The sequence below is a fragment of the Vombatus ursinus genome, unplaced genomic scaffold, assembly GCF_900497805.2.
Source record: "Vombatus ursinus unplaced genomic scaffold, bare-nosed wombat genome assembly UNPS02014807.1, whole genome shotgun sequence".
Classification (NCBI taxonomy): Eukaryota; Metazoa; Chordata; class Mammalia; order Diprotodontia; family Vombatidae; genus Vombatus; species Vombatus ursinus.
The window spans coordinates 42,676,595-42,703,422 of NW_020954585.1; the positions used below are offsets into that span (position 1 = coordinate 42,676,595).

The 26,828-nt window shown below is 39.7% G+C and overlaps 1 protein-coding gene across 1 annotated transcript in view; it reads left to right on the forward strand.

The window, feature by feature from the left end:
* The window catches only part of GABBR2 (gamma-aminobutyric acid type B receptor subunit 2), a 790,497-nt gene that overhangs the window by 760,178 nt on the left and 3,491 nt on the right, over window positions 1-26,828 (forward strand). The window contains exons 15-18 of the mRNA XM_027874970.1: window positions 8,277-8,501; window positions 22,285-22,467; window positions 23,419-23,548; window positions 25,588-25,705. Coding sequence (XP_027730771.1) covers window positions 8,277-8,501; window positions 22,285-22,467; window positions 23,419-23,548; window positions 25,588-25,705 — 656 coding nt within the window. The remainder of the gene's footprint in view (window positions 1-8,276; window positions 8,502-22,284; window positions 22,468-23,418; window positions 23,549-25,587; window positions 25,706-26,828) is intronic.

Below are 26,828 nucleotides of genomic sequence, written 5' to 3' on the forward strand. Positions count from 1 at the left end.
AGAGAGAGAGAGAGAGAGAGAGAGAGAGAGAGAGAGAGAGAGAGAGAAGAAAGGAACTAGAAATGAAGGAGACAAGCAAAGAGAAAGTTACCCATATAGACAAAGGAAGAAAGAAAAAGGAGACAGAGGGAGAGAGACTGACAGAGAAAGACAAAGAGAAGCGAAAGAGAGAGGAGAGGCAGAGGAAGAAAGGGAGATGAGAGAGAGGGGAGAGGGAAATGAGAAAGGAGAAAAAGAAGAAAGAAAGAGGAGAGAGCAAGAAAGAGAAAGAGAAGAGAAAAAGAGAGGTGAGAGAAAAAAAGAGAAGAATGAGAAAGAGATGAAGGAGAGAGAGGAGAGGGAGAGGAAGAAAGGGAGGAGAGAAAGAGGGAGGAGAGGGAAATGAAAGAGGAGAGAAAGAGGAAAGAGAGAGGTGAGAGGAAAAAGAGAAGAGGAGAGAGAGATGAGAGACAGAGATAGAGACAGACACAGACACAGAGAGGAGAGAGAGGCTCAGTGGGTTTTAGAGTCAATGTCAGCCACATTCTATGTCAGAAGTATCACCTGTTACTGTATAGCCCGTTGAAATGTCAGTTAGCTGATTCATCGCTGTTAACAGCTCTTTAGCTAGATTAATCCTTAAACTATTGAGGTCCAGTGGCCAATGGCACCTCCAGAGCAGCTCATCAGGGTAGAGACTATACTCTGGCCAAGACATCAGTGACTGTTAACAGCACTCAAAAGCCAGCTAACATCAAACCGAGGACTTTGAACCAGAGCTTGCCCATGGCCATGCTCCCAAGTTCACGTGGAGGAGATGCAAGCACTCCTGCCATGGAGAATAATAACAGAGCCTATTTTTCAATGAAGAAGCAAATTTTGTGGTCTTCAAGGTTCAAGTTCCCAGTGGTCTATGTTCCTCATTTCCCTTATTCCCTGTTTCTCAAGCTCCTAGTCCTCTAGAAAGACTCCCCAAATATCAGCCCCTGGACGGCCTATTGACGGACTGCATACCCATTCCATGGGCTTGTTGGTAAGGCCCCCAGACCGATCCTACTTTTGTTTCTGAAAGAAAGGGACAATTAGTCATTCTTTAAATTAACCTACATAGGGGGCAACTAGGTGGTGCAGTGAATAGAGCACCAGCCCTGAAATCAGGAGGACCTGAGTTCAAATCTGGCCTCAGACCAAACACTTGACACTCGCTAGCGATGTGACCCTGGGCAAGTCACTTAACCCCAATTGCCAATAAATTAACCTACATTTTTACAAGGCTTCATATTTGACAAAATTTACAACCTTAAAAACCTCTGAAGCTAAAGAACTCTAAAGGTTTTTAAAGCTTACCTCCATGTGAGGCAGGTACACTCAGCTATTATTGATCACCCTTTGACCAAAGTTTTAACTTAGTACCTGTGGCCTGTTGTAATTGCTCAGAGACTATTGCAGATTCTGACGCCTCAGAATGCCATAAATACCACCACCCACTCCTACAGAGATGGAAGAGGTTGGGGACAAGGAGGGAGCTTCCACTGCTGTCCTGAGCAGTAGCTTCTCCGGCTGCCCATCCGGCCAGAGGCTCCAAGCCTGGAAGGAAGCGATGACTGGAGGAGGAGAATCAGTGGTTTAAACAATAGCTGAGCCAGAGGCTACTACCTTTATACTAGTCATTGAGACACTCCCTTGTCGCCCCCTCCCAAAATAAAAAATTTACAGGTAAATGGTAAGCTTTCTGGCCCAATTATATCAGGACTTTCCCTCCTACCAGGCCAGTAGGCTCCCTAAAATCTAAAGCTAGGGATTAGGCTATCTCCTGGGCCATGCCCCTCCTGACTACAGGCAACACCTTGCTGGCCAGCTTGAAAAATTCACCAGGAAATTACCAAACCATTCATGGACCTGGGGAGACAGATGATACTTACCTCTCCTGCCACTCTAGGAGGAGCTACTAGCAATAAAGGTGACATTCTAAGCCTGGTGCCATTGGCCAGAAGGAACACCATATGCCATCCAAGTGCAACTTCATCATCAAAACCAAAGCTGTCTTTACTCAGATCAAAAGTTATCACCAACAAATTCAGAGAGAGCTAGTCCATGTCCAATTCAATTTCTGTGTCCCATATACCTGAGTTGAAAGAATAGCAAGGCAGACATTATCACTTAAAACCCTAAATTTGGAGCCCTGGAGGAGGAGACCCTCTCTATTGCTATTTCTGAGGCAAAAAAAACTTGGCAGCCACACTATTCCAGCTGAGATCATAACAAACTTACAGTGAAACAAGGAGCTAGATGGTGCAGGGGTTAGAGCACTAGGGGAGGAGTCAGGAAGGCCTAAGTTCAAATCCTACCTCAAATATTTACTAGCTAGATAACCATGGGCAAATAACTTAGTTTTTCTGAGCCTCAGTTTCCTCATATGCAAAATGAGGGAGTTGGATTCAATAGCAATTTAGATAACCAGTGATGAGGTTTGCTACCTACTTCCTTACAGAAAAGTGATGGACCCAAGATGCAGTATATAAACAGACATATAAACATTTTCAGACATGGCCACCATGGGAATTTGGTTTCTTGACTATGCATATTTATTTGTAATAATAATTTTTTTTTTAATTGGGTGTGAGTGGGAAGGAGAAAGAGGATAAGGATAAGGTAATCAAAAAGAAACCAAAGGTCATTGAATTTTTTTAACGCACAGAACAGAACAGAAAGAGAGTCAGAAATTATCGCAAGCAAGACAACTTTGAAAGACACATTGCATTTATTACATATTATGTCTCAATATATCATATACATTATATCATGTACATTAATATATCATATACATTAATTTAATACAGTATAATTTTGTATTTGTTATATATTTATTACAGTACTTTTTTAAGAAAAGCAAGCCATAAATAAGAAAGTTGCAATTATGTGTACAATCTTTTTTTTTCCAGTTCTACTATGTAATTTAAAAGGTCCCATTTTATTTGGTATTTTTCAACTTCAGAACAAAAATGAATAATTTTTTTATAAACTCCCTTCACCAGAATAAATAAATAAATAAACTCCCCTCACCAAGTATCCTCAGCCATGATGTAAAGACAAAAGGCATTAATGCGACTTTTAAAAAGTCTTTGACCACCATCAATGGAGAATTCATCATGAGTGGGATACTATACATTTGTTTACATTTATACCCACCCCTTTGAGGATGAAAAAACAGAAGAGTGTAAGGTTATAAGGGTAACCCTGCACATTTGTAAACTGGGAGTGCTGCCAATATTGAGTATGACCCGATGGCAGCATGCAGAGACCTACGGAGCCTGTGCCTGAACAAAGGCTGATAAAGACACCCCCAAGAGCCTTGTCATACATAGCCCTGAACAGCCTACTTCCATGGATTTTATAACCAATTTGCTCCCATATTAGGCATCCTCCCTAGAATGGCATATTTCTTCCTTGCTCAGAACTCTCACTGTAATTAGAGATGCCCTCCCTGTTCCTGCAATGGATCTTCCATCTCCTCAGGCCTGAGTATATTGCTCTGGGCCATGGTTCTTATTTTCTACCCTATTAGCAACCTTACAGGTTAAAATACACCACTTCGCACCCCCAATGTATGGAAAACTGGAGTCCTAGAGCTCAGTTTCTTAAATCTATTTTGTGTTATGGATCCCTCTAGCAATCTGGTGAAGCCCACGGACCCATTGTCAGAATACTGTTTTTCAATGCATAAAATAAAACATCAGATTACAAATGAAGCCAATCATATTGAAATATAGTTATTAAAATATTTTAAAAAACAAATTCAAAGACCCCCTGAAATCTGTCAGGATGAGGTGTCCATGAACCCTTGGTTGAGAACTTTTACCCTAGAACAACCTCAAGTTTTCTATTTCTCAACAACAGTACAATTGGCTTTTCTTATTAACCACCAAGAAATTTTTTCTTCAACAGCTTTATGCATATCTACACCCAGAAGAAACCTTTTTTTCTGAATTAGACTCCACTCTCTGTTGTTCCCTATATGTACTTACTTTCTGAACCACAGTCCCTATAGTTAACCACCACTTTGGAGGCGTTAGAAGCTGGGAGGGCAGTTTTACAACCCACTCTGCATAGAACCAAGGCCCTCAGTAACTGGATACCTGCTGAGCCCTTGCAGATAGGGGATAAGGCACAGATAGCTACAAAACCTGTAAAATCTAACCATACCACCAAGAAACAAGAAGAAAACTCCATCAGGCCCTTCTGGATTCCAAAAGAAATGTTACCCTTCTGAATGGCGAACAGCTTTGAGTTCAAGTCATAACAATTGGGGAAATCCCCAGGTGGGGAAGAGGATAGGAACAGATAATATTCCCAGAACTAAACTGAGTCTATTACCAGGGTAAAGGGGGGGAAGGAGGGGTGGAGGAGAGAGGGCAGAAAGAGTTGGGGATTTATATACAAGGGTTGAGATAGGCAGGTAAACAGATATTGTTCAGAATCCAAAGCTGAGAGATTCTACCAAAGTTTAAGAAAACAAAATGTGGTGACATAGAGTTGGTATTTTGTCTGAACTCAAAAGCTTAGGTCTTTCTGTTTTGGTAGCTTAAATGCCCCCACCCGAACTTTGAGGGCCCTTCATCCCCACGGGTCCAGTGACAAATCCACACCCACATTTTGCAGACTCAGACCTATATCCCCCATATTTCCATTTTTTCTCATTTCCAATTCCCTGTGTTCCAATTTCCCTTCAGTCTTGGCCCCTAACCTCACTGAAACAGTCCCTAAATATGGAGCCCTGGACTGAATTATTGACTTAGAATCTACATACCCATTTCACAGCATTTTTACTAATGATCCTGGACTGATTCTCTCTTTATCTCTGTCACACCATAGAGACCACTATTTACACTAGGCTGATCTTCTTAGCATCCCTCTGGGAGTGACTATGGTTCCCTTTAGCCAAGATTCACTTTTAGTCCCTGTGAAACTTGGTAATGATTCAGGAATGACTGTGTACTCTGATATACTCTGATACTCCATCTCTGTTGTAAAGTCTGATGAAATGCAGGTAACTGGCCTCATGATGGATAAATCCACCCTAATTGTGCTGTTTCCTTCAAACAGCACTGTCTAAGCTGCTTACAACTACAAGCTAAAAGAGGCTTTTACCAAAGCATTTCAGGAGTTCCTTTATGCATAAAGGAGATTTTTTAAAATTTTCTTAAACAACCAGTCACTAAACTGTAATGAAGCTACCTAGACAAACTATAAAGGTGAACCTCATAATTTTATAGGTGGCTGGCCATTTGATGAAAGCAACTGAAAAAACACAGGGAATTTCTAATAATTGGGTGGCTGAAGGATCAATCCCCCCACCTACCCCACAGAGGCATTTGACAAGCAAGGGTCAGCTCTGAGAAAAGCTTCACTCTTCACTTTTTCCTTTGTATCTCTTAGAGAATGAAGCAAATAGGGGAGGAGATTTAGCTCTCCTCTCCTTCCCCATAAGGAATGGTGTTTTATAGTAGAAGCAATAGCAGTGTCCAGTGGAGCAGGGGGCCAGCTTTACCACTGAATTGAATGACGACATTAAGAAGAGTTGAGAATACAAGTCCTGAAGCCACATCCTTCTTGAGAGATGGCAGGCTCCAGAGCCAAGAGCCCTACTGGGCCCCCACATGGGTTACATTTCTTTCCAAATGAGCATAGCAGCAGCTAGGCCCAGATTTCAGCTGAGCCCAAAGCTGAAGACCAAAAATAAGCATCAGAACCATAAACCCCCCAGATCTGTGCCCAGGGAGGCCAGCAAAGTGATTCACTCACCAGAGAGGCCACATCTCATCAAAGCAGCACAAAGACATCACAAGAAGACATCTAGGGATGTCAGCGGTATAAGCTGCCTTGCCCATATGTATTCCCTACAGGTGTTCCTCTCCACTTGGAAACTCTCTGAGATTCTGATCTTTCCCTTGCTGATGTGAACATTTGTGGAAGAATGTACCCCATGTTTTATGGGGAGATGTTTTGTTACTATTTTTCTTACCATACAGTTTCAGTAAATGGCTCTACTTTGAGCTACTTGTGTCTTCTGGCTAACTGTCAAAAGGTAAACACATCAGTCAGGGATGGTGAACCAGAATTTTAAGAGTACAGACCCACAAATTACTTTGAACCTAGAATAATCTCATAGGGAACCCAACCTGTGAGTGCAAGGTGGGGGAAGGAAGTAACCCAAAGAAGCACTATAAATACATGTATATATAATATATATAATGCATATGTATGAAACAGAAATTAACTTTATTTATTAATAATTCAAGGTGAATGAATGTAACCAGTCCACACACATTAAGACCCATAAGATATAAGGACATCTGCATGTGTTGTAACTGACAGAGCATTAACATTTTAAAACATTTTCATGAAAATATTTGATTTTATGCCAAGGCTTTAAACTCTACTAAAAATTCTAAAATTCTAAATTCCACTAAAAATACATTTGAAAGATATAAACATAATTGACTATGATTTAATTTGTACTCTAGAAAACCTGTTCAGATTCCCAAATGAAAAAAACTTTATAAAAGAATTTGAAATCAAAACCATTATCAAACCTTTCCCAAAGCAAGTCAGCACCTCATCTGCAACTTCTAGGAATAGAGAATTGCCTAGACCACCAAGAGGTTAAGGGACTTTCCCAGGGTCCCACAGTCAGCCTATGTCAAAACTGGCGCTATATCCATTTCATCATACTTCTTTAAAAAAACCCAACTAAATTGTTTCCGTTTCATTTCATTTCTTAGGTAACATAATAGGCTATGTTTGAGTTTTTCTTTGAAAACTGACCTTTAACAAAGTCCCTAAGCAATTAATACCATGAAACCTGGACTTCTTACAGCCACCATCCCTCATCTTTGCCCTATACCCAAGATATTGATATTAGAGGCAGGGAGTATAGTGGGATCAGCAATGTTCTGGGAATCAAAAGACCTGAGTTGACATCTCCACTTACCCATTTAACTAGCTGTGTAGGTGACTCATTGAGTGCCAGCCCTGGAATGAGGAAGACCTGAGTTCAAATGTGGCCTGACACTTACTAGCTATGTGGCCCTGAGCAAGTCTCTTAACCCTGTTTGTCTCAGTTTCTTCATCTGTAAAATGAACTGGAGAAGAAAATGGCAAATCATCCTAGTATCTTTGCCAAGAAAACCCAAAAAAGGATCACAAAGAGTTGGACACAACTAAAAACAACTGAACAATAATAGCTGTGTGATCTTGGTCAAGTAATGTCACTTCTCTAGCCCTCAACTTCCTAATCTGTAAAATAGGAATAATGCATGATTTACCTCAGAGAGGTGTTGTACCATACTACTTTATAAACCTTTATTTATTTGTTTAATAATATGATATAATATATAATAATATAATATGATAATAATATAAATTAAACATTTATTTAAATGAGGGACTCTTATGTAAAACTGATCTCCTGCTTCCCTTCCTCCCTCCATCCATTTTGTTCAAGAATCTTGTTTAAAGGCTGTAGTGGGTAAGAGGGATTAAATTTGTTCTGTTTGGCCCCAGAAGACAGAGCTAGAGGCAGTGAGTTGAAGTCACCCAACAAATAAATAAATAAATGGATGAATGAATGAATGAATGCATAGATAGATAAATGAATGAATGAATAAGCAAACAAATTAATAGTTAAATAGCTAAATAAATAAACAGATGCATTAGTTCATGAACAGATGAATGAACGAATAAATAAATACAATGGATGAATAAATAAGCAAATAAATGAATAAATAAATAGATAATTGAAGATTAGGCTTAATGTCAGGAACAACTTCCAATAATTTGAGTTGTTCAAAAATAGAATGGACTGCCTCCAGAAATAATGGATCCTCCTTCATTGTTGGTCTTCAAGTAGAGCCTGGAGTTACATGTTGCAATTGGGATTCTTTTTCAGGTATGGATTAGACTAGATAGCCTTTAAGGTCCCTTCTAACTCTGAAATTCTGTGCTTCTGTGCTCCAGTAAGAATTGTTTATTCTCCATTCTGAGGTTGAAACTCATCAGAAGGAGCACCAGGACCTAGTACAGGATAGACTTCCCAAACCGGATTTATCTCAAAGGCCATTAGATGCGTTGACATTCGCAAGACTGTATCAGGGGCAAAACTTCCAGAACATCCTCAGTTTTCCTCCCCTTCCATCCCTCAATCATACACAGTAGATACGAAAGCAACTGAGAAACACACACACGCTAGCTGAGCAATAATAGCAATAATAATCTTCCCTTTCTATTTCCTGTTTCAGCTGTTCGGTTGTTTCCTAGCTTGGGAGACTCGCAACGTGAGCATTCCAGCTTTAAACGACAGCAAATACATCGGAATGAGTGTGTACAATGTGGGGATCATGTGTATCATTGGGGCGGCAGTCTCATTCCTCACCAGAGACCAGCCGAATGTGCAATTCTGTATTGTAGCATTGGTCATAATATTCTGCAGCACCATCACACTCTGCCTCGTGTTTGTGCCAAAGGTAGGTTGTTTCTTTCAGCCAGAACTTTGCTCCCTTGTCTTTGACTGAAGTATATGTCAACAACTTATATTTCTGTTGCAGCTTGATTTTCCAGAATTGTAAGTCACCTTTCTGAATTGAATAAATGTCTGTATTTAAGGGGGCTTTAAAAAATACAGAAAATAAAATATACTAAAATAAAAGAAAATTTCAATGAAATTTATAAGCAAATGGGTGCCTCCATTTCTGGGAGGTGATGTGAGAGGGATCTTTTTCTACCTCAATAAATTTGTTTGTGAGGAGAAAGAAGAGGACAAAAAAAGGTTTCTAGGTGGTTTTTGAAAGAGTTATCCTCTCGTTAGCAGAACAAATGCATTCCAGAGTACTGTAAATTTAATTTAAGTAAATTTTATTTGCTCATTGACTTCCATTATAAAAAATTACAGTTACATTCTACTAGGGGAACAAAAGATTCCTCCATAAATGCAGTAGCACCACACTTACAGATGTAGAAAGTTTTTACAAACCACAGATTTAATGGGAAATGCTAACTTTCCAATAAAAATAAAAGTAATCTCATGGGACTGAGGGCTAGTAACCAATATTCTGGCTCAAAAGCCTATTTATTGTTTGCTAAATTTTCAGTGTGAGCATTTATACCTCAGGCTTCAAAGCAGAGCTTGTTTTTTGTTGTTGTGGTTAATTGTCTAGACATAAGAAAGTGATACAGAAAATATTAATAATACAAATCAAATTTTAAAGTGTGTCTAGCTTTTCAGAGAGTTAGTTGCTAAACATTTACCAGCACATCCCTAGCTGGAAAAGACTTTCTAACCTAATCTCTTTGTTTTATAGATAAGAAAACTGAGGTCCATATAAACAAAGTGTTCAAGGTCATATAAATAAATATCTTCTGTCCCATGTAGTTTCATTTATGATTTCTTGAAATAGAGCTCTGGAAAATCAGGCTTTGATAAATTCCATTGGGATTCAAATGGTGCTACATGACTATGCCAAATCACTCTGGTTCTCACTGATTGGCCAATAATGGGTCCCAGACCAAGCCTCACTTGGTTGTTGTTTGGGTTTTGATGGCTCAGAGTGAATGTAAACAGCAATTGTTTGTTTTGGCCAGAAAGGTCTTTGCCTCCCTGGTTGATTTTTTTTTTTTTTGCCTCATTTCTTACCTAGCCTTAAATCACTGAATGGGTATTGCCTCAGACAAACTGAGACCTGGGAAAGACCTTAATTTAAAAAGACCAAGGTTTCCCATTGCATCTGGGGCCATCTCCAGTCATCTTGATTTTTATTCTACCACTGGACTCCAATGACTCTGGAGGAAAGAGTAGAGCTGATGACTTTGCACAGCCCTGCCTCACTTAAATCCAATACACTTGCAAGTCAAGACATCATCCTCCTGATGTCATTGGTCCTCTTGAAGAATGAAGGACAAACAAAGTCATATAGGTTGTGATGGTGATCGTTGCTGAGTAGTTTTGTGTCTTACTCAAAACTGTCAAATCCAAGCCCTTTCAGAACCCAAACCCCAACCATCTGATTGCCTGACCCTATCTACCTCAGATAGTATTCCTACTGTAGGGCTAGCTCTAAAACAGAGGTCATCTAACATCTCCAACTAGTCTCTTCTAAATTTACATCTACACTTCTAAATGTATATCTGTGATAATTCTTTTTTTCGCCAATCTTCTAAGCAACTTAGAATGTTAGATTTAAAAGTTATTAGATGGGGGAGCAGCTAGGAGGCGCAGTGGATAGAGCTCTGGCCTTGGAGTCAGGAGGACCTGAGTTGAAATCCAGCTTCACATGCTTGATACTTACTAACTGTGTGACCTTGGGCAAGTCACTTAACCCCAACTGCTTCACCAAAAAAAAAAAGCCAAAAAAAATTACTAGATGGGCAGCTAGGTGGCACAGTGAATAGAGGACTGGCCCTGGAGTCAGGAGGACCTGAGTTCAAATCCAGCCTCAGACACATAACACTTACTAGCTGTGTGACTCTGAGCAAATCACTTAACCCCAATTGCCTTGCAAAAAAAAATAAAATAAAAAAATATATATATATATGTATTATATTGTATTATATTACAGCCCAGAGGGTCCTTGGAACATAGAATGTCAGAGCTAAAAGAGATCTTAGAAATCATTTGGTCTTACCCATTCAAAGAGGGAGACTGAGGCCCAGGGAAAAGTGACTTTGCCTAACATCACTCAACAAATTAGTGACAGAGCCAGAATTAAAACCTAGATCTGTTGGGGCATCAAGGTGGTACAGTGGATAGAGCACTGGACCTGGTTAAATCCAGCCTCAGACATTTAATAGATCTGTGACTCTGGGCAAGTCACTTAATCTCTGCCTGCTTCAGTATCCTTGACTGTAAAATGGGGATAATAATAGTTCCCTGCTTCCTAGGGTTGTTATTTTCATTATCTCAAATGACATGATATTTGTAAAATGCTTAGCGCAGTGCCCAATATATAGTAGACATTCAACAAATGCTTGTTTTATTCCTTCCTGACCTATATTCCAGCTTTAATTCCACTCTACCATGCTGGCCTCTCCATCTCATAAGGTCATATAAACACTATTCAAGATGCATCATCTTCAAACCAAAAATTACATTAAATAACATGATCCCTGATTTTTTTTTTAGTTAGGAGCTTAAAGATAGCAGACACTTAAGAGTTATTTCTCCACTACCGAATTACTAAGCTATCTACACTCTCTTGCCTTTCTCAACTCTTTCCAAATATACCTACCTTGTATCACTTATCTAATTTATTATTGTTTAGCTGGCTGGTTGAAAAGAGGCAACAACATGTAAGCCAAGGGCAACCCAACCAAATCCAATTTAGCAATTTAAGCTCAACCCAATGTTGGGATGTATAATCACACCCAACTAATGTTCGGCAATATTCAGCAAATTGGTAGATTATGTCTTTGTTACATTATATTTCCAACTGAAGGCATTGTTGATTTAAGTGATGGCTGCTGTCTTCATTAGAATATCAAAATGGTGTTTCTTATGCTGGGCAAAACACTAATTATTATCAGACATTAGCCAGTTGCTAAAGTTTAACCATAATACATACAGTGGGTGTGCCAGGCACTCCAGCTGGCAGAAGCAGCTGGGGCAAGACAAGTAAATGAAATCTGGCGACCATTCCTTCTTTCAAGAGAAAAGCATTCTCTTGGGCCATGTGTGGGACAGAAAGTTGTATAAATTGGAACAAATTTCAAGAAGCCAGGCATGAGGAGACAATCATGGCAAATGGTGTCGAGGAATCAAGAAAGATGAGGGCTAAGAGAATGACACTGGATTGGTGATTAGGAAGGCATTGATGACCTTCAAAAGAAAAGTTTCATCATGATGGAAAATGCTATCCACATCCAAAGAAAGAACTATGGAATTTGAATTGCTATTTTTTTTCTCTTCTGTTGAGTTTTGTTTCCTCTTTCTGGTGGTTCCTCCTATTGGTGTTTTGACTTACAACATCACTAATGTGAAAATATGTTTAATAGGAATGTATATGTATAGCCTATATCAGATTGTGCACCGTCTTGGGGAGAGCAGGGGAGAAGAATTTTAAACTCAAAAGCATATGGAAGTGATTGCTGATAAACCAAAATAAATTAATAAAAAAATTTTTAAAAAAAAACCATTTCTGTCCAGTGGTAGCCAAGAAGATAGATAACAAGAGGTTGAATCATGAGTGAGTAGGGAGGCAGAATGGAGGCAGAAAATATAGACTATGTTTTCTAGATCTTTGCCAGTAAGAGGAAGATAAGGCAGTAACTTAAGAGCATTATAGGGTCAAAGAAAGGTTTTTATTTTGTATTTTGTATATTTTGCACATAGTAGCTGTATCCTAGCTATTTTTCGAACAGCATCATATTAATTAGGGGAAACTTGACCATATTTGTACACAAAGAAAAGGGGGGGGGATAGAATGAGAATTCTAGAAAAGAAGGCGATAATAGAACAAAGGCATAGAGAAGGTAGGATTGGATGGAATATGAGAATTTCTTCCAGAGATTTATTATTTTTATTATTATTATTATTTATTATTATTAATTTATTTAGAATTCTGTTAAGCTCATTTCTGTTAATCGAATGATTTGTTGTTGTTGTTGTTCAGTTGTTTTTAGTTGTGTCCAACTCTTTGTGACCCCATTTGAGGTTTTCTTGGCAAAGATACTGGAGTAATTTGCCATTTCCCTCTCCAGCTCATTGTACAGATGAGGGAACTGAGGCAAACAGATTAAAGTGACTTGCCCAGGGTCACAAAGCTAGTGTCTGAGCCCAGATTTGAACTCAGGAAGATGAGTGTCCCTGACTCCAGGCCCAGCACTCAATCCACTGGGCCACCCAGCTGCCCTCTCAATATAATAGTCCACTTTCATTTACAGATGGGGAAAACAGGTATCGTAGAGGGAAGCAATTTGCCCACAGTCACACTGACAAAATGTTATGGGGCCAAGATTTCCACTTCACTCCTTTGAAACCAAGTTCAGCACTGATTCCATTACATCCGGTTGCCTGTAGCTAGCCTAACATATATATTGATGTTTATGTCAGTTGTTTCTCCACATTTGTCCTGTCTCCCACCTGAGGCAGAGAACTTCTCAAGGTCAGTGTCTGCCTTCTTTATCACCCGATAGGATCTCATTCCGTGTGATGTAGGGAGGGAACTCGGTCTTTCTTTTCTCCAGGGTCCAGCTGGCACAGTGTTCTTCATGCAAGGGGTCGTCAATCCACATTATTGACTGAGAGCTTCATTCTTATGAATAACGGTTAAAGTGACAGCATTTTACCTAACCTCAAAAATCCCTTGAAGGGAGTTCTGTTTTCACATTTGGTCTCAGATAGGTCACTCTGATAAAGGCTACTACATTTTGGGGTCTGAGAGAATGAGAACACCTTCTCAGGTTGCAGAGAAAAAACTAATCATCCCTCCATTCCCGCCCGTCCCCCACGATGTATACATCCAGTCTCAGACACCTACTACATAGCCTGCTGTGTGACCCTGGACAAGTCACTTAACCTCTGTCTGCATTGGTTTCCTCAACTGTAAAATGGGAATAATAATAATAGTACCTACCTCCCAGGGTTGTTGTGAGGATCCAATGAAATAATAATTATAAAGTGCTCAGTATAGTGCCTGGCACATAGTAGGCACTTAATAAATGTTTGTTTCCTTTCCCTCATTGCTCCCTTCAGAACTCTAGAAAACTGTTTCCATTCTCAACTTTCCCATCTCTGGCCCTGTGTGATGATGTGTTGGGCTCTTTACTTATCTGGCTTTGGTTTCCTCAACTGTAAAATGTTTTACTGTCGTTCAGTCATTTTCAGTCGTGTCCAACTCTTCATGACCCCGTTTGGGATTTTCTTGGAAAAGATACTGGAGTGGTTTGCCATTTCCTTCTCCAGCCCATTTTATAGATAAGGAACTGAGGCAAATAGGGTTAAGTGACTTGCCCAGGGTCACACATCTAATAAATGATAGAGGCCAGATTTGAACTCAGGAAGATGAGTCTTCTAATGCCAGGTCCAGCACTATTCATTGCACTACCTAGCTGCCCTCCTTAAAATAATGGAGTTATTTTCCAGACTTAGAATTGGAAGAAATCTTAGAGCCCATCTAGTCCAGCCCTTGACACAGTACCTGGCACACAGTAGATGCTTAATAAATGTTTATCTATTGATTGATTGATTATAAATGAGGAAACAGAAGCCCAAAAAGATTGGATGAGGTGGCCTCCAGCTATTGTTTTTAGGGACATCTAAAGCCCTTTCCAACTCTAAATAAATTATCCTGTGATCCTCACCACTGTGAGCACCAAGTATTTATTCAAAATAATATAATACAACTACACAATACAATATAACCTAACAGTAACAATTCATGCTTCTATAGTGTTCTTGAGATTTATTAAAAAAAAAAACATTTTGTTCTTAACAACCCTCTGTGGTCAGTAGTACAAATATTATCGCCACCGGTATCAGCAAGAAAACTGAAGCTGAAAGAGATGAAGTCATTCGTCCGTAGTCACACAATTCATAACTACCAGAGACAGGATTGAAACTCAGATCATCTTATTCTATTTTGCCTCTCAAAACATAGATCAAATCAGTTCAACAATTCAATATGCCTTTATTTGCAACAGATTTTTAATGATGTCTTTTGTTTTTACATTGCCCAGATTTCCCCTCACAGCCTTGAACAACCTCTCCTTGAGAGCCATCTTTTATAACAAAATGTTTTTTAAAAAGAAAAAGGAAGTAGAGAGGGAAAAAAATCAGCAAACTTGATCAACACATGGAAAAAATATGATATCATACACAATGGTCCATGCTTATGGACCCCATCATCTGCAAAGGAGTGGGGAGAGAAATCTCGTCACTCTTCTTTGGGGCCAAGTTTGTTCTTGATACTTTCAGCTTCAATTGTTTTGTCATTGTTCTTCTTCCCATGTCTATTTTTGTAATCATTGTGTAAATTGTTCTGGTTCTGCTCACTTCCCTTTGCATCAGTTCACGTAAGTCTTCCCATGCCTTTCTGTATTCATCATCAGCATGCATTTATTAAGCATGTTATGAGTTTCCCAGCTTGGGTTCCTTGAGAATCCAGGGAGAATCTTACCTACCATCATGTCATTAAGACTGGGAGTCAAAAACTGAGTAGCCAGACTTAAAAGAAATTTAATGAGTGTGCTAAGGAAGACCAGTTGGGCCAGTAGCAGGGTCAGGTTCTTAGGGCATAGATTGGGTTTTTGTAGCTTTTTTAGGCTTACTTAGAGGATACAGGATTCTTCTGGCAGAACAGAAATGGGGGAAATGTGGAAGCCTTGAGGTCACAGGAGTTGGCTAAAGGTCAGCTTTGTTCCCATGGGAAAACATATTTCTCGGTGGTTAGTCTTATCAGAATATCCTGTGTTGGGTGTTAATCTCTAAGATGGTGGAGGCCACCTTCAAGACAGAATCAGTCAGGTTCATCCAGTTGTTGCTAGTAAGGAGGAGAATAATATATAGCCTGAAGGTCTTCATTTACAGAACCCATCGCTCTGTTTCTTTGGCCTCTTAGGTTACCCTTTCTGAAGATCAGATTTTTGCCAAAACTCACAGTCCTTGTGTTCACCCACCTCCTCCACAAGTGCCTACTATGTGCAAGGGACTATGCTAGGTTATTGGGGATAATAGATGCTAGTCAACAGTCAGGCACACACCAGAAAAGAGGACTATCTATAGCTAATCAGATTAGTGCAGATAGGGAGTGCAGTGAATAGAGCACTGGGCCTGGAGTCAGAAAGATCTGAGTTCAAATCCAGCCTCAGATACTTACTAGCTGTGTAACCCTGGGTAAATCACTTAACTCCTATTTGCCTCAGTTTCTCATCTGTAAAATGAGCTGGAGAAGGAAATAGCAAACCATTCCAGTATTATCGCCAAGAAAAACCCATGGATAAAGTACACAGGGTCACAAAGAATTGGATATGGCTGAACGACTGAACGACAATCCTATTCGTAAAGCTTTAGGTGTCTCTAAAAAAAAAACAAAAATCTGCTATTTATTATATCATTTATTGATTCCAAAACTGTAGGGCAAACTTACTGACTAGAATATTTTCTTTTCTGAGTCCAAAACTTAGTCTCCTCAGTAATCCCAGTTTCATATAAAAAAATTTATCCACATACATCCTGAAAAACATAAGTTCACCCTCTCTGAACTGACACAAAATCCACTCACCTTTCTCTAAATGATATTAAGCCATTTTATTGGGAATCCCTATTACATCCCCACACCCCCTCAGCTTCTCAGCATTCGCAGGAGGCAACTGTGAGGTTCTAGAGTGAGAAGACCTAGGTTAGAGATGAGTCGCTAAGACTCTTAGTCTGAATGCAGAGCAAAGCATACTTTTTGTACTTTATTTTTCTTTGGGTTTTTTTTTTTGGTCTGTTTTCTTTTGCAGCATGGGTAATATGGAAATATGTTTTGCATGACTTCACATGTGTAACCTATATCAAATTGCCTGCCTTCTCAAGGAAGGGGAGGGGAAGGAGAGAGGGAGAGAACTTGTAACTCAAATTTTTTAAAAAATTAATATTAAGGGGCAGCTAGGTGACACAATGGATAGAGCACTGGCCCTGGATTCAGGAGGACCTGAGTTCAAATCCAGCCTCAGACATATAATACTTACTAGCTGTGTGACCCTGTGCAAGTCACTTAACCCCATTGCCTAGCCAAAAAAAAAAAATGTTAAAATTTTTTATATGTAAAAAAAGTGAACTGATCATCAATAAACATATAAGTATGTTAAAATAAAATACATTAGCTCTTAGATCTGTCAGTCAACAAGCATTTATTAAGCCCATCCAGGGCCATCTGCAGTCGTCTTTTTCTGTATCTTGCCGCTGGACTCAGATGGCTCTGGGGGAGAGAATGAGGATAGTGACTTTGCACAGCCCTCCCTCACTTAAATCCAGTTCACTCGCAAGTCATGGCATCACCTTCCTGATGTCATGGTCGTCTTCGAGAACAAAGGACAAACCACAACAATCTCTTAAGCCCATGCACTTGGTACGTTGCTAAGTTCTGAGGTTACTAAGACAAAACAAAAAACAAAAAAAACAGTCCCTGCCTTCAAGTAACAAGGTAGGTAGGCATCCGATAGAAGGTAGCATGAAAGGAGAGACATTAGCAGCTTAGAAGACCAGGAAAGGTGTCTTGCAGAAGGTAGGATTTGAGTCGATCCTGAAGAAAGCCAGGGAAACTAAGGCAGAAGGTGACAAGACCAAGCATCCCAGTGTAAAAGCTCAGGAAGGGAGATGAGCATTATGTTCTAGAAACTGCAAGAGGGCCCTGTGCAGCAGCAGAGGGCGTGGAAAGGAATAAGATATAAGAAGGGTGGAAAGAAAGAACTCGAAATGCCAACCAGAGCACTTTATATCTGATCCTGGAGAGAGAGAACAGGGTGCCACTGAAGCTCATTGAGCAGAGCATGACATGGTCAAACCAAAGCTTTCAAAAAATGGCTCTGTAACTTGAATCAAGTCATTTAGCCTCAGTTTTTTCAGCTGTATAATGGTAAAGTGCTATAGAAATGTCAGCTCTTTTTATTTCCAATCTACAGAAACCTATATATACCCTCTCATGTAAATAGCAGACCCCGATTGGCCCATCTACTTGTCTCTGTCTGTCTGTCTGTCTGTCTATCACAAATAAAAAAGTTTGCACAATTGTGGGAGTAAAGTAAAATGCACGTCATATGTCCTAAATGTGGGTTTGGGCAACATGGTCACTGTAAGCATGGTTTTTTTGGTGCACATCTCTTCTCCCACAACATTTAGCCCTAGACAGGGCTGTGTATACAGTATGTGCTCACTAAATAATAGCTGACATTTCTATAGCCCCGTAAGGTTTACCAAGCATTTTACATATGTTATTTCATTCGATGTTCACAATAACCCTGGGTGGTAGGTGCTTTCATTACCCCCACTTTAGAGATGAGGAAACTGAGACTGAGAGAGATTGAGTGACTGGCCTAGGGTAACACAGCTAATAACTCTTTGGGCAGGATTTGAACTCAGATCCTCCTGACTCCAAATCCAGTGCTTTTACCACCTAATTACTTCATGCTTAAATGTCTGTGAAATGAATAAATTAGTTAACTTACTTATCTGTGGGCCTGTGGAATCTCCACAATAAAATATAATCTCCTTGAGGGCAAAGACTATCTCATCTTTGTCAGCGACTCATTCAGTGTCTGATGCTTAACGGGCAATTGATAAATGCTTATTAAATTGAATGAACAAATGAGCCATTTCTCCAGCTGCATTTTTGTTGGGAGGCAGAGTTGAGGAAAGGTAGATAAAGATGTCAGGAAGAATAAACTGACTGATTGGTGCCAGGCTGGGTTTTTGGTTTTTTTTCCATTATCTCTCCAGAGACAACATTCAATGGCTGTTTAAGTGACAGCCAGTCTGTTTGAAACTTCCGGGCCTGAAATGTTGCTTTTTCCCCCTTTCTTCATCATTATTTTTGTTCTTACCATGGTCATTCATTTCAAAGTAATTGTGCATAATGATGACAAAAGATTGGGTGTGGAGTTTTATTTAAAATTAGAGAAAAATGAGAATTCATCTCAAAATAATTAGTCAGAGTTTAAACAAATTAAAAGTGATCCCATGACATGATCTTGAAATTGGGTGTCTAACTATGAAATATGTATGCCCAACATCTACAGTGATAGGATTCTTAATAACTTTATTAAAGAGCTTTTCTCTCTGACTGCCGTGTTTATCATCATCTGGCATTCCCCTGGTAGAGTCCTGTGCAAAAGCAGTTAGGAACCATAACACTGAAGGCAGCAGAGTGTACTAGAAAGAGCCATACGCCTAGAGTAGTAAGAGACCTGAGTTTGAGTCCCGCCTCAGACATGAGCTCTGTGACCATGGGTACATTGCTCAGTGTCTCTGAGCCTCAGTTTCTTCATCTGTAAAACAGGGAAAATAATAATACCTAATTCCCGGGGTTGTTGTGAGGATAAAATGAGATAATATTCAGAAAGCACTTTGCAAACCTTAAAGTGCTATGTAAATGCTGGCTAGTAGTAGTAGTAGTAGTAGTAGTAGTAGTAGTAGTAGTATACAAGAATACTTTACCTCTGCTAACTCCCATCTTTGGAGCTAATAAAACCACTTTTTTGTCTTTCTCTGCCTGTCTCTTGATTCAATTCCACAAGCATACATATAAAAACAATTAACATTTTTTTTAATTTTGAATTCCAGATTCTCTCTCTCCCTCATTAAGAAGGCAAGCAATTTGATATATATAGGTTATACATTCCACAAGCATTTATTAAGCACCTTCTGGAAGACCAACACTATGCAAAAATGAAATAGTCCCTGCCCTCAATAAGCTTATGTTCTACTAGAGGGAAGAAACACCTCCACATAGCTGCCTAAGTGATTTTTTCTAAAGTATAAGTCTGACCATGTCACTCCTACCCAATAAATTCCAGTGACTCCCTATCACTTCTAGGATAAAATTTTATCAAACTTATTTTTAATTGAACATTCACCTTTTGTCCTGTATTGTTGTTGTTGAGTCATTTCAGTCATGCCCAACTCTTCGTGACCCCATTGGAGGTTTTCTTGACAAAGATATTGCAGTGGCTTTTCATTTCCTTCTCCAGCTCATTTTACAGATGGAGGGAACTGAAGCAAACAAGGTGAAGTGACTTGTCTAGGATCACACAGCTAATAAGTGCCTAAAGCCAGATTTGAACTCAGGAAAATAAGTCTTCCTGACTCCAAGCCCAGCACTCTGTCCCCAATGCCACCTAGCTGCCCTCTAAGCATAGAGAACTGTTTTTTTCAATAAAGACTTTCCTTTACATACTGTGCATGTAAGGCAAAATTTATGTGATAGTTGCCAGTGTGAGCATCATGTGGATAAATTAGCTAGACTTGGGAGAGTAAGAAGGGCTGAGGATGATCTAATAAATAGGACACCAGAATGTCAGAATAGGGTTATATGGGGTGGGGGGAGAACTGTTTTGGGGAGGGGAAGTCTTCCAGAAAGTGGTGACAGATGACTTAGATATCAGTGCCTTATTAGAGGGCTAAGGATCATTCCTAGGCTACATAGAAGGATTAGGAAGGCCGACATAAATATGAAATGTTTGTATTTTGCAAATCAGGAACCAATTCTTTACTGTATAAAATTTTTAAAAATTAAATGATTTATCATTAGAATTCTTTTTAATAATGCGTTCCATAGTCCACTTAAAATGTGAAAGTTTATTGAAAACTTTTGAAATGCTCTTCTGCTTATATAAATCATGATAAATTGCTATCCTTATTTTCCAAATATTAAACAAAAGACTAGTCTTTTTAATAGCCTGTTTTCAACCATTGTTGACTCCTTTTTTAATGGATTTCTTACTACATATGATAGTTCTGTATTTGATTGAATAGCATTTTATTTGGCAGTGTTCATTCACTAAATATAAATTCGGTATTCATCCACTAAATTTATTTTATATTTTACTGTAAAAAAAATTAGAGAGAAGAAACATAAATGTAGATGAGAAAATACAAAATAAATGCACATTTGGAGAGAGCTCTAACATCTAAGGGAATACCCAGACCATAAGTGTCCCCTAAGCCTCTGTCCTGGACCCTCTTCTCTTTCTTGGTGGTCTCATCAACTCCCACAGGTTCTATTATCATCTCTCCACTCAACTCCTTCGTGAGCTCTGTACCTGGATGAACTGAAGGCTTCTCAGACTCCCAAACTGCTTGACTTTCTTTAAGGTCCATCTTAAATGCCCCCCCCACCATGAAGCTTTCATTATCCCCCTCCTCAGTTATTAATGCTCTCTCTCTTCTCAAAACATCTGGTATTTTTCAGTCAATCAACAAGCATTTATAAATGTGCCAGAACATTAGACTGTGAACTCATTGAAGGCAAAGACTGTATTTTGCCTTTCTTTGTATCCCACACACACAGTTAGCACAGTCCCTGGCACAAAGTAGGCACTTAATAAATGCTAGTTGACTTGACACCCTTCTGGGCTGTGGGGATCCAAAGATAGAAACAAAATAGGCCCTGCCCTCAAGTGGCTTACATTCTATGAGAATTTATTTACTTCTCTGTGTACATGCCATATCTCTAAGAAGAATGTAAGTTCCTTGAGGTAGGGAACTGTTATTCTTTTTCATATTCCCAGATTTTAGCACAGCACCCTGTACGTAGTAGGAGCTTAATAACTGCTCATTGAGTTGTTGAAATGAAAATGTTGCTAGCTTTATGGAAAGAGGATGTTTTAAGAAGAATACATAAGAGTCAATGTATGGGAAAGTCTATATTTGGCCCCTGAGGAAGTGTAAGGAAATATATACCTTAGCGATAGATGAGGGACTCCCTATAAACAAGGGGTAAACCTCATTCTTCTCCTCTCTTACTATTCTGTCCAAGGCTCAGCCCCTGCAATGGAACCCTCCTGGACAAACTCCACTCTACTGACCTCCAGCCTGGTCACTTTCTACCTCCCAGGGCCCTTGACACTTAGTACCTCCCTAAACAGCCATTATTGGATATTGTTTATGTCCCTTCCATGAGAAGGATACATACATTTCTATATTTTCTGCTCCCCTTATTAGACAGTGAACTTCCTGGACAGGGATGTCTTCTATTTCCACTCTTACTCTCTACCAAGCACAGTGATCCAACAACAAATTGTTGCTTGCTAATTAATAAATGAATCATTCAGAATTGAGTTTGCTCTGTTTAACTGATAACTGCTGAAAGTTTTCTGAAAAACACAGTGAACAAAGTTCAGAGGGTTTAAAGCAATGTATTTCTTAAAAATGAGAATCTTCTCTACTTGGATAATTAATAATGACAATAACAACAAAAATAACATTATTATTAAACACATTACACTTTGTAGGTCACAAAGTAGTTCACTTTGGATTCATAGGATGGGTAGGATTGCCCCCATTTTAGAGATGAGATAACTGAGGCCCAAAAAATTAAGTCATACAGTTTCAGGGTCACCCAACTACATGACAGAGTCAGAATTCAAACCCTTATCTTCTGATTCTAAATCTAGCACTCTTTCCATTATGCTAAGACTGTCTGAGTGTCCCCCAACTTCTTGGTTACCTTTACTGATGAAACTTCCATGGAACTGATTGTGAAGGATTGAGGAATAGAGTGGGGAACAGCCAAACAACATTCTTGAGGTCTCTTTTCAGCTCTGTTACCCACCTTTCAGCTCATCACACTGAGGACCAACCCAGATGCAGCAACACAGAACAGACGGTTCCAGTTCACTCAAAATCAAAAGAAAGAAGATTCTAAAACATCCACTTCAGTCACCAGTGTGAACCAGGCCAGCACATCTCGACTAGAAGGGCTACAATCTGAAAATCATCGCCTGAGAATGAAAATCACAGAGGTATCGCTTCTAGCATCTAACAGTGCAGTAGGGACAGGAGGAGCTTTAGAACCTAATCCTAACCCTTCTGGAGTCTTACATTGCAGAGGGGACCTGCAAATTGCATATCAAACCCCATTTACCCTTTTGGGTTCTAGAATCTTACAGCTGGAAGGGCGGTGATCCAGTCCAATCTCCATCTAGTACAATACTCCCCTATTCAGTATTCCTGACAAGAAGGGAGAAATGTGCACCAAATCTCTGCTGGAACACTCCCAGTGTCTCACTTCTCTTTCTCCCTAAGGCCACCATTCCACTATAGGATATCTCATGGTATCAGGGAAAGTCTGGCTCTCTATCAGGAACAGAGTTTCCACATATAACAAGGAATCACTACTCCACTGCCATCATGCTATGAGTAAGATTAGGATTGCCTTCCATTTCCTTCTTCTCAAAGACCCATAAATAGTGGGTTTTCCTTCTGGGTGTTTAAGCTTTTAGGGCATCTTTAGATTTAAGCTTTAGAAAGTATCTTAGAGAACATCTAGTCCAACGGTGTCAAACCCCAACAGAAACAGGGGACACTAATTTGTACATAAAGATCCCTGTGGGCCAACTATTGACATAGTTTTAAAATGTAATAAATAAATTTATTGTGTTTTTATTTGTTTTGTTAAACATTTCCCAATTACATTTTAATCTGGGCCACATGTTTGATAGCTCTTATCTAATCCAACCCCTTCATTTTATAGAGGAGGATTTTTCCAATGTCACACAACTGATAAATGGGATTCAAACCCAGCTCCCCTAACTGTAAATCAAGGCCTTCTTGAAGTCAAACAACTTTATAGGGAGCCATGTTACTTCTAGACAAGTACCTGAGTAGTTTACTTGACTATATACAGCAGGGGATCTTGTTCAACCATGAGTGGCCCTGTCTGTTGACTTAGGTGTGATATTCTTATTTTCCAGCTGGATAAAGATTTAGAAGAAGTCACTATGCAGCTACAAGACACGCCAGAGAAGACAACATACATTAAGCAAAACCACTATCAGGAGCTCAATGACATCCTCAATATAAGGAACTTTACAGAGAGCACAGGTAAGGCGGGAGCTGTCCATTCAGCACATGGTAGAATAAGCACATTGCCATTCTTTCCCAGGCCCAACTCTGGCCTCTCCAAGCTCTACCTAGACAAAACTGCACCTTGGGCCAAGACAGGATAAGAAACTTTGTGGAAACGTAAAGGACAGTCCACTGGGGAGAGGGACAAAATGGATTAGAGGATAGTCCTACTGCAGGTGCCCTTCTGCAGGGAGTGGGTGACCTGTCCCAAAGAGGCACTTGCCCAATGCCACTAAAAGGCTATGAGTCCAGGTTTGAAGAACAATAATAGTCATCACGTGCAGAAAGCCTGGAAGCATATCTTTCCTCTTCCTAGGAAGCTCATGTCCCATGTCAGCACCTGAGACAAAGCCCCATGGACACCGTGCTAGTTTAGTTCTGAGCTCTCTCTTTCAGGGCCATTTACTCATCAACAAAGGCTACAGCTTTAGACAGGTAAGATGTAGGCAAAACCCTTAAGATGTACAGTTGTGTTTTCTAAAAATACATTTCATTTTCATTTCTCTCTAAGTTAAACACTTTATTTTTTTTTCGTCTCTAGAGTAGCAAGATTAACAGTTCATAATATATCTTTTTTTTAAATGTCTCTATACATTTTTTAAATCTTGATGTTAATATAGACCACATTATTTCTACTTATAATTCTTAAATTCACTAGACTCCATTTTCCCTTGAATCTTGAAGGTCAGGAAAGAAAGAGGAGACAGTGGTATTTGGTTCCATGCCCCAAGGTATAGTATTTGGAGCCCCCCATTTCTTCTTCACCCCAAATCTGGGGTGAACCATTCAGCATGAGTGTTCAATGGGCAAGGTCACTAAGAAAGCAGAGGCAGGAGGTAGATCTGTGTGTGTGTGTGTCTGTCTGTCTGTCTCTTTCTCTCTCTATCTTTCACACACACACACACACACACACACACACACACACACACTGAGAATTTGGCACTGACAAAAAATATTTGCAAAACCAAGAAGAATGCCGTATTGGTCAGAGTGAAAGGTAAGCTTAAATATAGGCTGAACTTCTACAATGAGAGCTTTCTGACAGGAAAACATGATTTACATATACACTGAAAAATAACTCTAGTTATCAACCATACAGATTTTATAGGGGATAGGACCTGAATTTGTGATTTTATTGGTCTGGGGAACTCCCAGGTAAGGAAGTTCATTCTAACAATGCAGTTTGGCACCTTCTCTGGGCAAGTCACTTAATCTTTTTGTGCCTCAGTTTCCTCATCTGTAAAATGGGGATAATAACAGCACCTACCTCCTAAGATTGTGGTGAGGATCAAATAAGGTAATGTATGTAAAGTGCTGGGGCAGCTAGGTGGTGTAATAGATGGAGCACTGGGCCTGGAGTCAGGAAGGCCTGAGTTCAGATCTGACCTCAGACACTTATTAGCTGTGTGACCCTGGGCAAGTCACTTAATCCTGTTTGCCTCAATTTCCTCATCCGTAAAATGAGCTGGAGAAAGAAATGGCAAACCACTCCAGTATCTTTGCCAAGAAAACCCCAAATGGGATCACAACAAGTCAGACACAACTAATAATAATAAATGTAAAGCACTTTGCAAACCTTAAAGGGCTATATAAATGCTAGTGATTGATGATGATGATGATGATGATGATGCTCTATAACTTATAATCTTAAAAGCTTGACTATTGACACTTCCTAGCTATGTGACCCTGGGCAAGTCACTTAACCTCATTGCCTAGCCAAAAAAAAAAAAAAAAGCTTGCCTAGATTCCTAAAAGGTTAAGTGACTTGCCCAGGGTCACATAGCCAGACTGTGTTAGAGGCTGGACCAGAACCCAGGTCTTTCTAATACCGAAGCTGACTCTATATACACCAGCCACAAGGCAGATTGGGGAAAATAGGCCTATCTTTCAACCAACATGGCACACTGGTGACTATTTCATTTTAAAGATGCATGCACCTGGTTTTAAAGATTGCGTTTTGAGTACAAAAAGAAAGTTGAACAACATTTTGTTTGTTTGTTTGTTTTTCCACTCAGATGGTGAAAAAGCTGTTTTAAAAAATCACCTTGATCAAAATACCCAGTTACAGTGGAACACAACGGAGCCCTCACGATCAAGCCAAGATCCTAGAGAAGATATCAACTCTCCAGAACAGTGAGTAGCATCCAGTTAAAACCTCAAGATGCAAAAGGCACAGCCAGGTCTCTGTACTGGAAGACTTCCAGGCATGATGGAAATGAGTGGCAGCCCCTGATTACACAGGCATTGTCAGGACAGGACTAAGTTATACACTCTATTCCCAGTTTATTTTCCATTTGTCATAACCTTTGAGATACATGCACAGTCTCCAGCACATAGTAAATCCTTAATAAATGCTTGTTTACTGACTGACATGGATCCTCCAAACCTGATTCTCCATTTTTCTCTCTGCACCCTCTTCCTTGTGGTGAAAGAGTTGGAATGAAGAGAGATTCTTTGATCTGGGCCTGTGATTTCATTGGTATAGGGATCTCCATCTATAGCTGCAGATTTTCAGTTCTTCCACCATTTACAATCTCAGAAAGTTGACTGGGGCACTAAGAGATTAAGGGATTTGCCCCAGTATGTGTCAAAGGCAAAATCTGAACTCAGGTCTTCCTAACACTGCCTCTTTTCGAATAATTATATTTAAATGCATATATTGGAATATAATGAGAGAGAGTGAATGACATAGTGCATAGAACCAGTTGGAAGCCCTGGGGACAAGTCCAGCCCTTTACATAGACTAGCTGTGTGACCCTGGGCAAGTCACTGAAACTCTCGGTGTGCTCAAGCAACTTTCCAAAAAGTACAAGGTGAAGAGTAATCTGCATTTGATAGAGAGAGTTTACTGACTGAGAGATCCATGTTTTGTTACTGTTGTTACATTGCTTCAGTCACATCTCACTCTTTGTGACCCTTTTATGGGGTTTCCTTGGCAAAGATACTGGCGTGGTTTGCCATTTCCTCCTCCAGCTCATTTTACAGATAAGGACACTGAGGCAAACAGGGCGAAGTGACCTGCCCCGGGGTCACACAGCTAGGAAGTGTCTGAAGCTAGATGTGAACTCAGAAAGAGGAATCTTCCTGACTCCAGGCCCAGCATTTTCTGCACTATGGCGCCACTTAGCTGCCTGAGAGATCCATACACCAGTGAAATTACAATGCTAAATTAAATGATAGACAGACGGATGATAGATAGATAGATAGATAGATAGATAGATAGATAGATAGATAGATAGATAGATAGATAGATAGA